The sequence below is a fragment of the Enhydra lutris genome, unplaced genomic scaffold, assembly GCF_002288905.1.
Source record: "Enhydra lutris kenyoni isolate GAN:26980312 unplaced genomic scaffold, ASM228890v2 scaffoldscaffold14, whole genome shotgun sequence".
Lineage (NCBI taxonomy): Eukaryota > Metazoa > Chordata > Mammalia > Carnivora > Mustelidae > Enhydra > Enhydra lutris.
In genome coordinates this window covers 30,753,783-30,767,459 of record NW_019154098.1, presented here as the reverse complement: position 1 = coordinate 30,767,459, position 13,677 = coordinate 30,753,783, and the positions used below count along the sequence as shown (strand labels likewise).

The 13,677-nt window shown below is 34.8% G+C and overlaps 1 protein-coding gene across 1 annotated transcript in view; it reads right to left on the bottom strand.

The window, feature by feature from the left end:
• Window positions 1–1,318: 1,318 nt before the first annotated feature.
• Window positions 1,319–13,677, bottom strand: part of LOC111146664 (eukaryotic translation initiation factor 3 subunit E) — a 43,581-nt gene continuing 31,222 nt past the window's right edge. Inside the window, exons 11-13 of the mRNA XM_022502310.1 lie at window positions 3,445–3,547; window positions 3,025–3,159; window positions 1,319–1,508 (exon numbers count right to left, since the gene is read on the bottom strand). Coding sequence (XP_022358018.1) covers window positions 1,470–1,508; window positions 3,025–3,159; window positions 3,445–3,547 — 277 coding nt within the window. The 3' untranslated portion in view covers window positions 1,319–1,469. The remainder of the gene's footprint in view (window positions 1,509–3,024; window positions 3,160–3,444; window positions 3,548–13,677) is intronic.

The window sequence follows — 13,677 nt, the reverse complement described above, 5'->3', positions numbered from 1 at the left end:
AACCCAGTATGCATGCATCTCCTACCCTTGTACCACTTTCTGAGTGCAGAAATAGAAATGTCTTTGTCTGACTAGGTTTTAGTTCAACAACCAAAGTGAAAATCAAACCACTTCTCTGAAAAGGAGACCCAGAGCTTTATATATTTAAAGATCTTGGGTATCCAATAAAACGTGTTCAAGTGTGTGCATGTGTGCGCGCGAGTGCACGCATTGCAAGATTCAAGGAGTCATTTATAAAGTTTAGCTTATACTCCTTTTAAGTCCTTGTAGCTGCCCACTTTAAGAAATTAAGAAACAGCAGCTTTATTTGTGCTAGCCCCAAACTGGAAACAACCATAATCTCCTTAAAGGTTCATGGTTAAACAATGTGATACCTTAATACCATGGAGAAAGACTTAGCAATAAATGGGAAAAAACTACTGATATATATAACACTTGGATAGATCTCAAGGTCATTATGAGTAGAAAAAGTTAAACTCAAAAAATCATACATTGTATAATTCCATTTCTAAAATATTTTACTGATGACAAATTATAGAGATGGAGGACAGATTAGTGGTTGCTAGGGGTTAAAGCTAGTAGAGGTAGGTATGACCACAGAGGGAGAAGTTCATAATGATGATGGTTCTTTATTTTTTTTTTTTTTTTCCAGAACAAAATGTCTCACATATTTACTATTGAACCAACCTACTGGTGCAGAAGAAGTAACAGAGAAACCATTTCCCCCATAAAAATGTCTATTGTTCAGGTAGCAGTGATGTTCACAGAGTGACAGGATATGAGCATGTGACCTTCACTTAACATAAATGTGTGCCACCTCATGTGTGATCCCTTATAGACCCAGCCTGCTTCTTTTCCAATGCCTCCTCTTGGAGTTGTACCTGATTTTATTACCAGTTTTCATCTCAATCCCATGGGGAATGTAATAATTCTGCTTTTGTTCCTTGGCCGGGAATCACTTGATCCTGAGGTCTTGTGAGAAGACATGGTAAGGAACAGCCGAGCCCACACACCATGATGGTGGAGAAAAGAAGAGAGTTCCTTATCTTGACTGTACTGAAATCTACAGTATTCTACACAAGTGATAAAATCTACACAAGTGATAAAATGGCACAGAGCTATTTACACACATTGTCCCTATATCTAGATTCTGATTGTGATAATGTATTACAGTAACACAGATACAACAACAGGTAAAATAGGTTTAGGGTTCATGACACCTCTATTATTTTTGCAACTTTCTGTGAATCTACAATTATTCCAAACTGAAAAGTAAAAAAAACACACATTTGGATATACAAGGAAATTCACAACAAGATAAAATGAAACACAGCCAATTTTATTCAAATTCCCCAAAATTTATGCTCTAATACGTTAATTGTTCATAAATGTAGGTAACCCTTTAATATAATGGTTTTATTATTTCATCTTTATTTTATAGTTTTGTCATCTTATCGTTACACAGTTCTTCAGTAGAAGCCAGAGTCCTGAGTTGCCCAGTTAGGAGCCTAGAACACACAAAGAGAAATGTATAAGGTGAGAAGAAAGTACTTTCTAAAAAGCTAGCTTAGAAAAAAGTGATATTAGCATTTCCTTTTTAGTATTCTAGCCCAGAAACACTCTCTAAGATTTTAACAACCTCCACAATTTCTAAATGTCAATTATGCTACTTAGAACGAAAAAAAACCACACATCAAAATACCATCTAAACCAGTTTTTGACCAATTATAAAGTGTAACAATGACAGTATCACCAGTACTATAATGAAAGTCAATACAAATTGATCCTCAGGCATACAAAAAAGAACATTATATAAAAGCTGTTTTAGGGGCACCTGGGTGGCTCAGTGGGTTAAGCCTCTGCCTTCGGCTCAGGTCATGATCTCAGGGTCCTGAGATCGAGCCCCACATCGGTCTCTCTGCTCAGCAGGGAGCCTGATTCCCCTCTCTCTCTGCCTGCCTCTCTGCCTACTTGTGATCTCTGTCTGTCAAATAAATAAATAAAATCTTAAAAAAAAAAAAAAAAAGCTGTTTTAGGTTGAGTTATTCTGGACTTGGTTGGAAAAGGCATAAACATAATTTCCCAATTCTTCCTCTCTTTTAAAATTGAAGAACTATTCAAAGGACACGAATCTTTTGCTAAAACTTTAATCACAGGAGGACACTGAAGCTGTTTTGTTTTCTTAAAAAAAAAAAAAACAAAAAACAAACAAACAAAAAAAACCTTCCTATGCTCTAGTTTACACATAATCATAATGGCTAAAAAGCCTTAAAACTGGTCTGGGATCCCAAAATTACAAGGCCAATCAAGTTCCTTCAAGATCTAATATGCATGGGGCGCCTGGGTGGCTCAGTGGATTAAGCCGCTGCCTTCGGCTCAGGTCACGATCTCAGGGTCCTGGGATCGAGCCCCACATCGGGCTCTCTGCTCAGCGGGGAGCCTGCTTCCCCCTTTCTCTCTGCCTGCCTCTCTACCTACTTGTGATCTGTTTAAAAAAAAAAAAAAAAAATCTAATATGCACAGTCAACCAAAGTGGGGATATATTTTTTTGACATAGTTAAATATGAGTATCAGATAAAATCAAGTTTTTAAAGATCAACACTAATAGCTAATAAGACCCAACATTTTTGTAAAAGTATTTCTTCAGACTTAAAAAGAACACAAATTTCAACCACTTAAAAGAACTCTACATATGTAAGTTATCATATGCTAGTATCAAAATGATGTGCTGTAAACCCTTAGGAAAGGAGTCAATGAAGTCACACAGGCAGAATGAAAGAAAAGAAAAACAGATACAATAAACTAGGAACACAATTTTCTCAGTTTCCGTAACTAACACATATAATACATTTAAGAAAAATTATTTTCAGTTTAGTAATATATCTTTTAAAAAATGTTCACACCCCCAATTAGAAATACAAAATCAGAAATAAACAATATATTAATATGTTCTCAAATGAAGTCCAGTAGAATACTGATGTCATTGCTAAATTCCAGACAAAACAGAAAATATGTGGTTCTTACCTCTGACCTACTATTCTGATTAAGTTTCTTCTCGATATTCATGGCCAACATCTGGCTTCTAAATGAAAGACTTTTGGTTTTTTCAATCACTTGCTGATAGGGTGAGACTGCATTGTTACCCATAACCACATGACCCTAAAATGAGACAGAGGGAAATTGATCCTGTAATATTACAACTGAGTTTCCCAGGCAGGTCACGAGCATGGCATCGCAACACTACCTGACTACTGCACACATTTTCATGCACTGTACAGAGATGACAATATTCATCCAGCAACAATGACAACAAAAAGGTGGCTGCTGCTGCCTTAACACAAAGCAAAAATTATTAACAGAATAGAACAAAATGTCCTAATGAAAAATACCCAAAAAAGTATAAGAGTCAGCACCTTAACAGAAGTAGTCTAATTTAATACTCACTAATTTAGAATCAATCTTGGCATCCAGTCTTGCATTTCTAATCAAATTTACAATCCACCTTTCAGCTTCTTCTGGAGTCATGTTCAGTTTGTCTGCCAACATGCTGATGAAAAAAGTAAAAATACTGTCAATGGAGTCTAAAAACTTAGTTTCATGTACACAGTCTCTGAAGCACACTCTGCATGGAGACTTTCAGGCATTTATGGATCGCCTTCTTTCGAATACTAGGACTCAATATGGCACTCTTCACGTTTGTGCTATTATGCTGTACTGTGCAAGACCTATCCCAATTCACCAACCAGACTGAAGGATCCTTGAGGAGAGGGGACCATATTCCACATTTACAGAAATCTCTTGGCTTCTAGAACAGCACCTTACACTTAGCAGGTGCTCCACTAATAATGACTTAAGGGAGAAAAAGGTTTTACGATGCATAATGATTACACAAATTAAATCTACTACAAGGAACATCAGTGATAAGTATAATACAATGAAATAATCAAATCTTAGGGCTAGTGTATATATTTATGTTGTAAACTCTGAGGGCACTCTGGGAATTGCACAATATATAACCTAAGTGGCCACTGAATTTCAGAGAAAGAGAAAGACACACATATACACAGAATGAAAAAGAGGGAGAGTGGGAAAGGAGCAAGGGAGATGATCTCGTTGAAAAAGAGGCCGTTAGAGGCCTTTTTTAATTTATCAGGACTAACAAAGGCACCCCTCGGTGGTAGTAAGTAAATCACCCAGCTGACAGAAGAGTAGGCATGTATAGTATTTAAGAGTATACAGTATATATGTATGCATATATGGGTGTTTCAACATTAACTGTTCTCTTTCACCTCTCTTCATTGAAGACATTATACACTTATCAGGCCCTCTAATGTTACCATTCATTTGATGAAGACAACTAGAATATCAATAACAAAGTCTTTACTCAGAATATTATAAACTAAAATTCCTCATCTGATAGCCTTTCTGATTTTAAAATGTAGTCAAGACATTGGCAATCACATAATTATGTAATTCTAGAGCTTCCAACCCAAATAACCTAGTTAATAAAAAAATACCCTTATGAGAATATTATCTGTGCTATTCCTATTTTATACATTTACTGAAAAAGAGTTAATAGAATTTCACGCAAAATGTAAAAATTAGGTTATCAATAAAATAATTACAAACTAAATCTACAAAGATAGTCATTTAAAATCTATCCTTAAAATATGCTTTTGAGTTAAAAACATCTTGATGATGAATATGAGCCAACTCAACCATAAAACTCCCTAGATTTATGTGTTCAAAATTTTGTTCTCTGTGTTTTTGCGATCAATTTTGTTCTAAGTACACATTCTTAGCAAAAATAAAGAACAATTAATCCGTGACCATTATTTCAATTTCATGGATTTCATTTTATTCTCTTTATCACTGTTCTCCACTAGCCCTCCTTTTATTTAAGCTACTAAAAATAGAGAATTGTGTAAATTTACTTGAACAAAAAGGCATTTTTTTTGACTGGTAAAAATTCCCACAGCTGGTGTTTCCTGTTAGTGTCTGACTTATTTTAAAAATGTGTAAATTTCATTGTCTCTGCACTGCTATAGTTAGCAAGTATCTGATACTCTAACCTAAAGCTCAACTCTAAAGGTAAGGAACAGATTTTCCAAAATATACTCATTATTTTATCATGTCCTATAGCAATTTATCTTTTGTGTGTCTCCTACATCCCTCCAAAACACAACTCTTTAAAGTGAGGTCAAAAGCATTTTACTCTGAAAAACACAAAAGAAACTGTACTAAATATATTAGAACTCCAATGTTTAAGATCACTATATTTCGTTTTAAAGAGAAGTAAAAGTATTCCCAGTAAGCTACAAATTATGTGGAGTTGTTATTATAAACATGTTTTTTAATTATAATATAAAATCTGTTTATAAGGGTTATTAAGAAAGTAATATTTTAATGAAACAATCAGTTTTGAAGCCTAGGTTATCTGTTGGATTCCTCTTCTTGCTGCCATATACAACTGAGAAGACTTAGAATTTTCTTTAAGCCACTGCCTCTTATCTAATCATTCTACTCTTACAAGGAGGACTCCTCTCCACCAGCCATACCTCTCTGTTCATTAAACATGCCAACTTTTTAATCACTTTGGGGCCTCTGCATATATTTTGTCATGTCCTTAAAAGGCTCATCCATCTTCTTCATTCAGCTAGCTGTTACATGAGTCTCTGCTAAATCAGTACGCTCATAAGTCTTCCAAGACACCTCTGCAAACTATAACATATCTATTTGATACTTTCACAGCCCCTCTATTTTCTTTGGAGCAATCATAAAAGTTGTAGTTTTTTCTGTTGAATATCTGTTTCCGTGATACACTGTATATATAACCGAAGAGCTTGAACCATAGCTTCTTTGTTCACTGCTATCTATCCAGCAATCAGCACCAATGCCCAGTTTACAGGAGGCAAGTAATAAACACTTACTGTATGATTCCTAAATTGGTCACTCCCCTAGTCCAGGCTCCATTACTATTTCCCAGTTTTTTAACTAATCTACCTCTTCAATCTCTCCTAAATCTATTTTACATAATTGCCAACTAACCAGTTTATGCCCAAATTCCTTTCAAAACTTTAACAAAGCCCTTCTATCAAAACAATATAATCCAAACTTCTAAATTTCTCATGCATGGTTCTCTACAATTTAGCTACAACCTCACTTTCCAACCTCTCATTATTCTCCATGAGTACCATATGCCAGCCAAACCAAATCAACTGTCTTTCTTCCTTGCCATTCATTCAACAAAATATGAACTGTTAGATATTAATGACAAAAGACAGTCTATTCCCCACTTTTATAAAGTTTAAGCTGGGGGATGGGGAGTAGAGGACAGTCACTTCATCCCTGAAATATATAAACTATTCTAAGTATAAAGATAAAAAAGTAGAAGAAGCTATGTGCGATGCAAAAGAGTTTACTAATTCTAGACTGGAGGCTTGGGGAGGTATTATTTAAGGAAATATTTAAGGTCAGATTTTTAACATAAAAGAGAGAAAAGTCTATTGTGCATAGTAACTCCACATAGAATTCTTCATCCTTCCTTTCTTTACATCCATACTTTGTCTCATATTCCAACATGGCTGGGGCAATATGGCAATATGCATCAAGGACCATAAAGATCTATATGCAAGCTCTGACCCATAATCCTACTTTGGGGATTTACAGCTTTGCATTGTACTTGTTGATCCTTTATGTATTAAATCAGGTCAAAGCAAAACCTGAAATAAGGTCCAAGAAGTATTAGTAAGTTATTGATGGCATCTCAGGTTATCTAGGCTACCAATTATTCTGAGAGTGAATAAAAGAATGTGGCAACAGTCCAGTTTCTTTTAAATAACATGAAAATACACAGAATAAAAGAAATTAAACAACAGAAATCCTCAAAATTGACATTTCTTACAGCCTACTGATTTTATGCAAAAATAGTAAAGATTTAAAAATAAAAATCCTATTAAAGCTTAAAGAGCAAAAGTTGGCTTATGCTACCGTGTATAATGCTTATATTTAAAATAATTCAGTTTATCAATAAACTAAAAGACAGAATATATCAAAATAAAGAATTTTGAGAAAAAGATCTATTTGATCAAGATCTTAAGCACAAAAACAATTTCCTGTATTCAGATTGTATAGAAAATCTCAACCTTGTCTACAGGCAGCTTAAAACAGACATTCAAATATTTTGTGTAAATATCTCTTATACATCTCTTTAAGCTGACGAGCACTCCTTTCTCAAGTGATGCAACAAGATATTGAATATGTTAAATAAGAAATATGTATGGAACCACAGAAGACCCTAAATAACCAGAGCAATCTTGAGCAAGAAGAACAAAGGTGGAGGTATCACACATCCTGATTTTAAATTATAATACAAAGCTATACTTATCAAAACTGATTAGTATAGTATGGTATTAATAAAAATAGACAAATGGAACAGAATAAAAAGCCCAGAAATAAACCCGTGCATATATGTTGAATTAATGTACAACAAAGGAGCAAAGAATACAATGGGTAATTGTAAATTCTTTGATTATATATTCTTCAATAAATGGTGTTGGGGAAACTGGACAGCCACATGCAAAAGACTGAAATTGGGACTACCATCCTACACCATAAACAAAATTAACTCAAAATGGATTAAAGACTGATTAAAGACTTGAACATAAAACTTGAAACCATAAATACCTACAAGAACATCAGGTGGTAAGTGCCCTGACATCAGTCTTGGCAACAATTTTTTTGATCTGACACCAAAAGTAAAGATGACGAAAGCAAAAATAAACAAGGGGAACTATATCAAAATAAAGAGTCTGCATAGCAAAAGAACCTATCTACAAAATGAAAGGGCAAGCTACCAGCAAATGGGAAAACAGATTGCAAATGATAAAGCTAAGAGGTTAATACCCAAATATGTAAGAACTCTTACAACTGAATAGCAAAAAACCCCTAAGTAATTTGACTAAAAAATGGGCAGAGAATCTGAACCGACATTTTTCCAAAGAGGACATATGGACAGGTAACAGGTACATGAAAAGATGCTCAGCATCACAAATATCAGGGAAATACAAATCAAAACTAAGTGAGTTATCATCTCACACAGATTAGAAAGGCTATTATCAAAAAGACAACAAATAGGGACACCTGGGTGGGTCAGTGGGTTAAGCATCTACCTTTAGCTCAGGTCATGATCCCAGGATCCCGGGATCTAGTCCCACCTTGGACTCCTTGCTCAGCAGAGAGCCTGCTTCTCCTTCTTCCTGCCACTTCCCCTGCTTGTGCTCTCTCTGACAAATAAATAAAATCTTACAAAAAAAGTAAGAAAGAAAATATGATACGGGTAGCATTTCAAATTAATGGGAGAAAAGATAATTTTTCAAGTGAATACATGAATGATAAGAAGCGAAAAGCCTCATTGCTGATAGGGAGAAATTTTCAGTGGTTTTGAAAAAAGATCAAAATAGGTACAACAACATTCCCTAAAGCCAAAACCTAATCCAAAGCAAAGCCCTAACTCTTATCAATTACATGAAGGCTGAGGGGGTAAGAAAGCAACAGAAGAAAAGTCTGAAATTAGTAGAGGTTGTTAGTTCGCGAAGTTTAAGGAAGGAAGTTATTTCTGTAACATAAAAGTACCCAAGATGAAGCTGCTAATGTAGAAGCTACAATGAGTTATCCAGATTACACCAAACGACATATTTACAAGGTAGAGTAAATAGCCTTACACTGGAAGAAGACGCCACCTAGGACTTTCATAGCTGGAAAGGAGAAGTCAATGCCTGGATTCAAAGCCTCAAAGGACAGGCCAACTCGCTTATTAGGGGCTAATGCAGCTTTAAGCTGAAACCAATGTTCATTTACCATTCCAAAAATCCTAGGGCCCTTAAGAATTATGCCAAATCTACTCAGCTTGTGCTCTATAAATGGAACAAGAAAGCCTGTATGATAGCAAATCTGTTTACAAAATAGTTTACTGAATATTTTAAACCCACTGTTGAGATTTGCTCAGGGAAAAAGATTCCTTTCAAAATGTAACTACTCATTGACAATACACCTGGTCACCCAAGAGCTCTGATGGAGATCTACAATGAAATTAATGTTATTTTTGTCCCTGCTAACATATCATTCTGCAGTCCATGGATCAAGGAGTAATTTCTAGTATTATTACTTAAGAAATACATTTCCTAGGGCTATAGCTGCCATAGATGTGATTCTTTGGATGGATCGGGGCAAAGTAAACTGAAAACCTTCAAGGAAGGATTCTCCACTAAGATGCCATTAAGAACATTTGTGATTCATGGGAAGAGGTCAAAATAGCAATATTAACAGGAGTTTGGAAGAAGTTAATTCCAAGCCTTACAGATGACTTCAAAAGGTTCCAGACTTCAGTGGAGGAAGTAACTGCAGATGTGGTGGAAACAGGAAGAGAATCAGAATAAGAAGTGGAGCCTGAAGATGGGACTGAACTGCTGTGATCTCATGGTAAAAGTAACAAATGAGGAGTTACTGCTTACGGATAAGCAAAGAAAGTGGTTTCTTGAGATGGAATCTACTCTTGGTAAAGATTATTGGAAACGACAACAAAGGATTTAGAATATTACATAAACTTAGTTGATAATGCAGCGGCCAGTGTGAGAGAATGGACTCCCGATTTTTAAAGTTCTACTGTGTAAAATGCTATCAAACAGTATCACATGCTACAGAGAAATCATATGTGAAAGAAGAGCCAATAGATGTAGAAAACTTCACTGCTGTCCTAAGAATCTGTCACAGCAACCCCAATCTTCGGCAATCACCACCCTGATCAGTCAGTAACCATTAAAATCGGAGTAAGACCCTCCACCAGCAAAAAGATCATGACTCACTGAAAGCTCAGATAATGGTTACCATCTTTTAGTAATGAAACATTTTTAATTAAGGTTATGTACACTGGTTTTTTTTTAGACATAATGCTATACTGCACACTTAAAAGATGACAGTATAAACACAACTTTTATATGCACTAGGAAACCAAAAATCCATTTGACTAGTTTTATTATGATATTCACTTTACTGCAGTTGCCTGAAACCAAACCCACAACATGTCTGAGGTATGCCACATACTACTTTATAGTTAACACAGAAATAATAAAAGGCTTTTGCAACTATATTATCTCCATCTGGAAATGTACCTTTCTATATTTCTCCTTAATATCAGGAAGTATAATTATGAATATAAATTGCTATGTAGTAGTAAGAACTTTAAGAAAAATAGGAAGACCTAAAATGTTACTTGATAAAATAAGCAAAAAGTAGAATGACTTCATAACTTAAAGAAACACAAGAGTAGTTGGCAAATACATTCATTTGTGAAAAGCCAAACTCACTAAAGAAAAATTATATAAATGTATGCTCCAACATGTTTATCACATACATTCAAAATATTACTTCCATACTTTGTTTTTATCTACAATTGAAAACTGGTCCAAGAATTATTCTACAACAGCTTTTAAATTTCAGACACACACCATATCTGATAAACTATTCAGCTATACTAAATTAAATCCCACCATAGTAATCTTTTTTGACAGATGTTGCATACTTTATGGTAAACAGATTGGTAACTTATCCTACAAATCTATAAGGTTGTATATAAACTGATAAAAACATTCTTAATATGCATTTTTATAAAGATATGACTATCATATGTGCTTACGGCCGTTAGTCAAGAAATCTATCAACTGACAATGTTCCAAATCACAAATAGAAAGAGTTGTTTAATAAACAACCATTGGTTTTATAATATGCACTATTCTCTTCAGAATTTAAAATGTGTCCACTGGTTGGACAGAAAGGAGGACAGAGATAAACCCTTCCCCCTTTACCCTCAAAAAGACAGAATATCAAATAATTTTAAATTAATTAGAGGCAAAGATAGGTCAGCACAAAATAATGAATAATTTGTCATAATTAGTATACAGCAGAAAAAAGTGTACTTTGCAGCTTAAAAATATTCCATTCAGTGGGTTATCAGGCTTCACTGAAGCTTCAATCTAAATTACTTCTCTGATTTTCCAACACACAAATTATGTCCATGTCATTCTAATTACTCTATTTTTTTTTCAAAATACCTATCATAATTTGTAATTTTATCTTTATTAAGTATGTTTCTTCCTCTGGACTTAAAGCTCTGAGAGTGTGCTCCCTACCTTCTAACCAGTGCTTGGCCAGAAGAGCCACTCATTCACATTTGTAGTATTTCCTTCTTTGAACACCTGTATCTGTTATACTGCTATTACTAATTACATCATAATCATGATACATATTGTATTTATCCTCTCTGGAAGGATGAACATTAACTTTTTAAAAAGTTTCTATATATTCTTAAAAATGACAAAATTACAGAAATGGTTAATAGATGAGAATATATCAATGTCAACATGCTGGTTGTGATATTTTACTATAGTCTGCATGATGTTATTCCAAGATGTTATACTGGAAATGTGAACTGTGTAAATGGGAAACTGTGTGAAGAACAAAGGGGCTCTCTTTATTATTTCTTACAATTGCATGTGAATCTATAACCATCTCAAAATAAAACGTGTAATTAATAAAAGAGGTTTTACATCAGAATTATTTACAGGCACTTTAAAAAAATAGAGATGCCAGCCAAGATTTCCTCCTAGAGAAAATTTCAGATTTTTAGGGATTGGGCTCAGTCTTCATTAATTAATTAATTTTAAGATTTTATTTATTTGAGAAGGGTGCATAGGAGTGGGGGGGGGCACGGTGGCAGCACTCGGGGAGGGAGAGAAAATGTGAAACAGATTCCGCCGTGCAGTGCTCAATCCCACAACCAGGAGATCATGACCTGGGTGGCATAGGCTGGCTGTCCAACTCTTGGTTTCAGCCCATGTCATGATCTCAGGTCATGAGATCGAGTCCCATGTTAATGAACTCCACACTCAGCACAGAGTCTGCTTCAGATTATTGCTCTCTCCCTACCCCCTCCCCTCTGCTTGCAAGCTCTCTCTCAAATAAACAAACAAAACAACAAATCTAAACCCTGGACTAAGTTCTACTAGATACACCCTCCCCCCTGCCAATAAAGCTTACAGAGATCTCATTGTTGGTCTAAGATGAGTACTTCTTTTTTCACCTGAAGCTATATATTCCGCTTTGCCCCTATCTTCCTCACTCTTTATACACTAAAAATATTAAATCACTGATTTTTCTTTCCATTACTTTAATAGGCTGTAAATATGTGACCTAAAAATTGGCAATCTGATGCAGGTTCTTAAATCCCAGATGTGCTTCGCAATAACCATTCTGAGGGTAGAGTATAGGAGCTCTGTTCCACATCATAGCAGAGCATACTCAGAAAATCTGACCTAAAAAGTCTGAGGTGGCTTCAGAGAAATCTGTATTTGTAAAACAAAACTCTATAATTGATTTTGAGGCACAAAGTTAAACAATGACTTATGGTTTCCATCTTTATCCTCTGGCTTTCAATGAAAAGACTAATGACAAATTAGTCTAAATCTGATATTTCTAAAAATATCAATTGTGCACAATGAAAAAGAAAAGAATTTATAGTGACGTACAATACAATGAATGTCAGAGACCTATTAGTCCAGGTTCTGTCATTAAATAAGACCTAAGCAGCTTAATGTCTCTGAGCCTTAAGCTTCCCAGCTATAAATAAGGAGCTACAAAACCACTAGAAAAGAAAGAAGTTGTACTGGATTTTTTTTTTTTTTTTTTTTTTAATTGGTGTTTCCAGAAGTCTTAGGACTCCACAGAAGTGCTCTGGCCATCAGGAGGAAAGCTCAACAGAGATACAGGCTGAACAGCATGAAGGGGCTCTGATTTGACTTACACAGATGTACACACATACAATGCCACATCTGAAAACAAGTTGTTAACACACACACACACAATTTAAAAACCATGGTTCTAGAACTTGAAACCTGAGCCACATGTAAGTGCTCAAAAGCCACAAATGACTATTGGCTACTATGCTGAACAATATAGATATAAAAGCATTTCCATCGCTGCAGAAAAAAGTCTTTTTGTCGATTCAGTAACTGTGCACTACTGGATCAGAAACTTTAAGATTTCTTCCAACTCTAAAATTCTTTCTTAATATTTGAAGAAAATGCATTAATACATGCATTCAAAATCACCTGAGTTAGAAAACATTCCAAAGGTAGCTAAAAATATTTAAACAACTAAAATAAAAAGGAAACATTATCACTGGAAAAGAGAAAAGATTTCTGGACTTTAGAAAGTTACCACAACTTTAGTCTGAAAATGCTTTAGACTTTGTCCAAAACTTTGAAAAACTATAGGAATCAAAGAACCACAGCAATCAAAGAAAAACATAAAAACTACACTAATACCAGCTTTTAAAAATTCTTAGGTAATGATAAAGTCACATAAAAGCTTCTGGAAGCATTATCCACTCCATTAACCTCCTTTGAGCTGTACTTCTCTCTTGAGTACACAGGACAAATACTTTATTTTACTGTTAAACATGGTAAACTGAATCTCATAAACGTAAAATAATGAATACAAGGTCCAGGGTTAAGAAAGGGAACAAGTCAGAACTGGAACAAACCTTCTTACTCATGGTACCTCAGAAGCAAACACCAAAGTGAGAAAGCATTATCATGGACAAAAATACAAATTCACTAATAT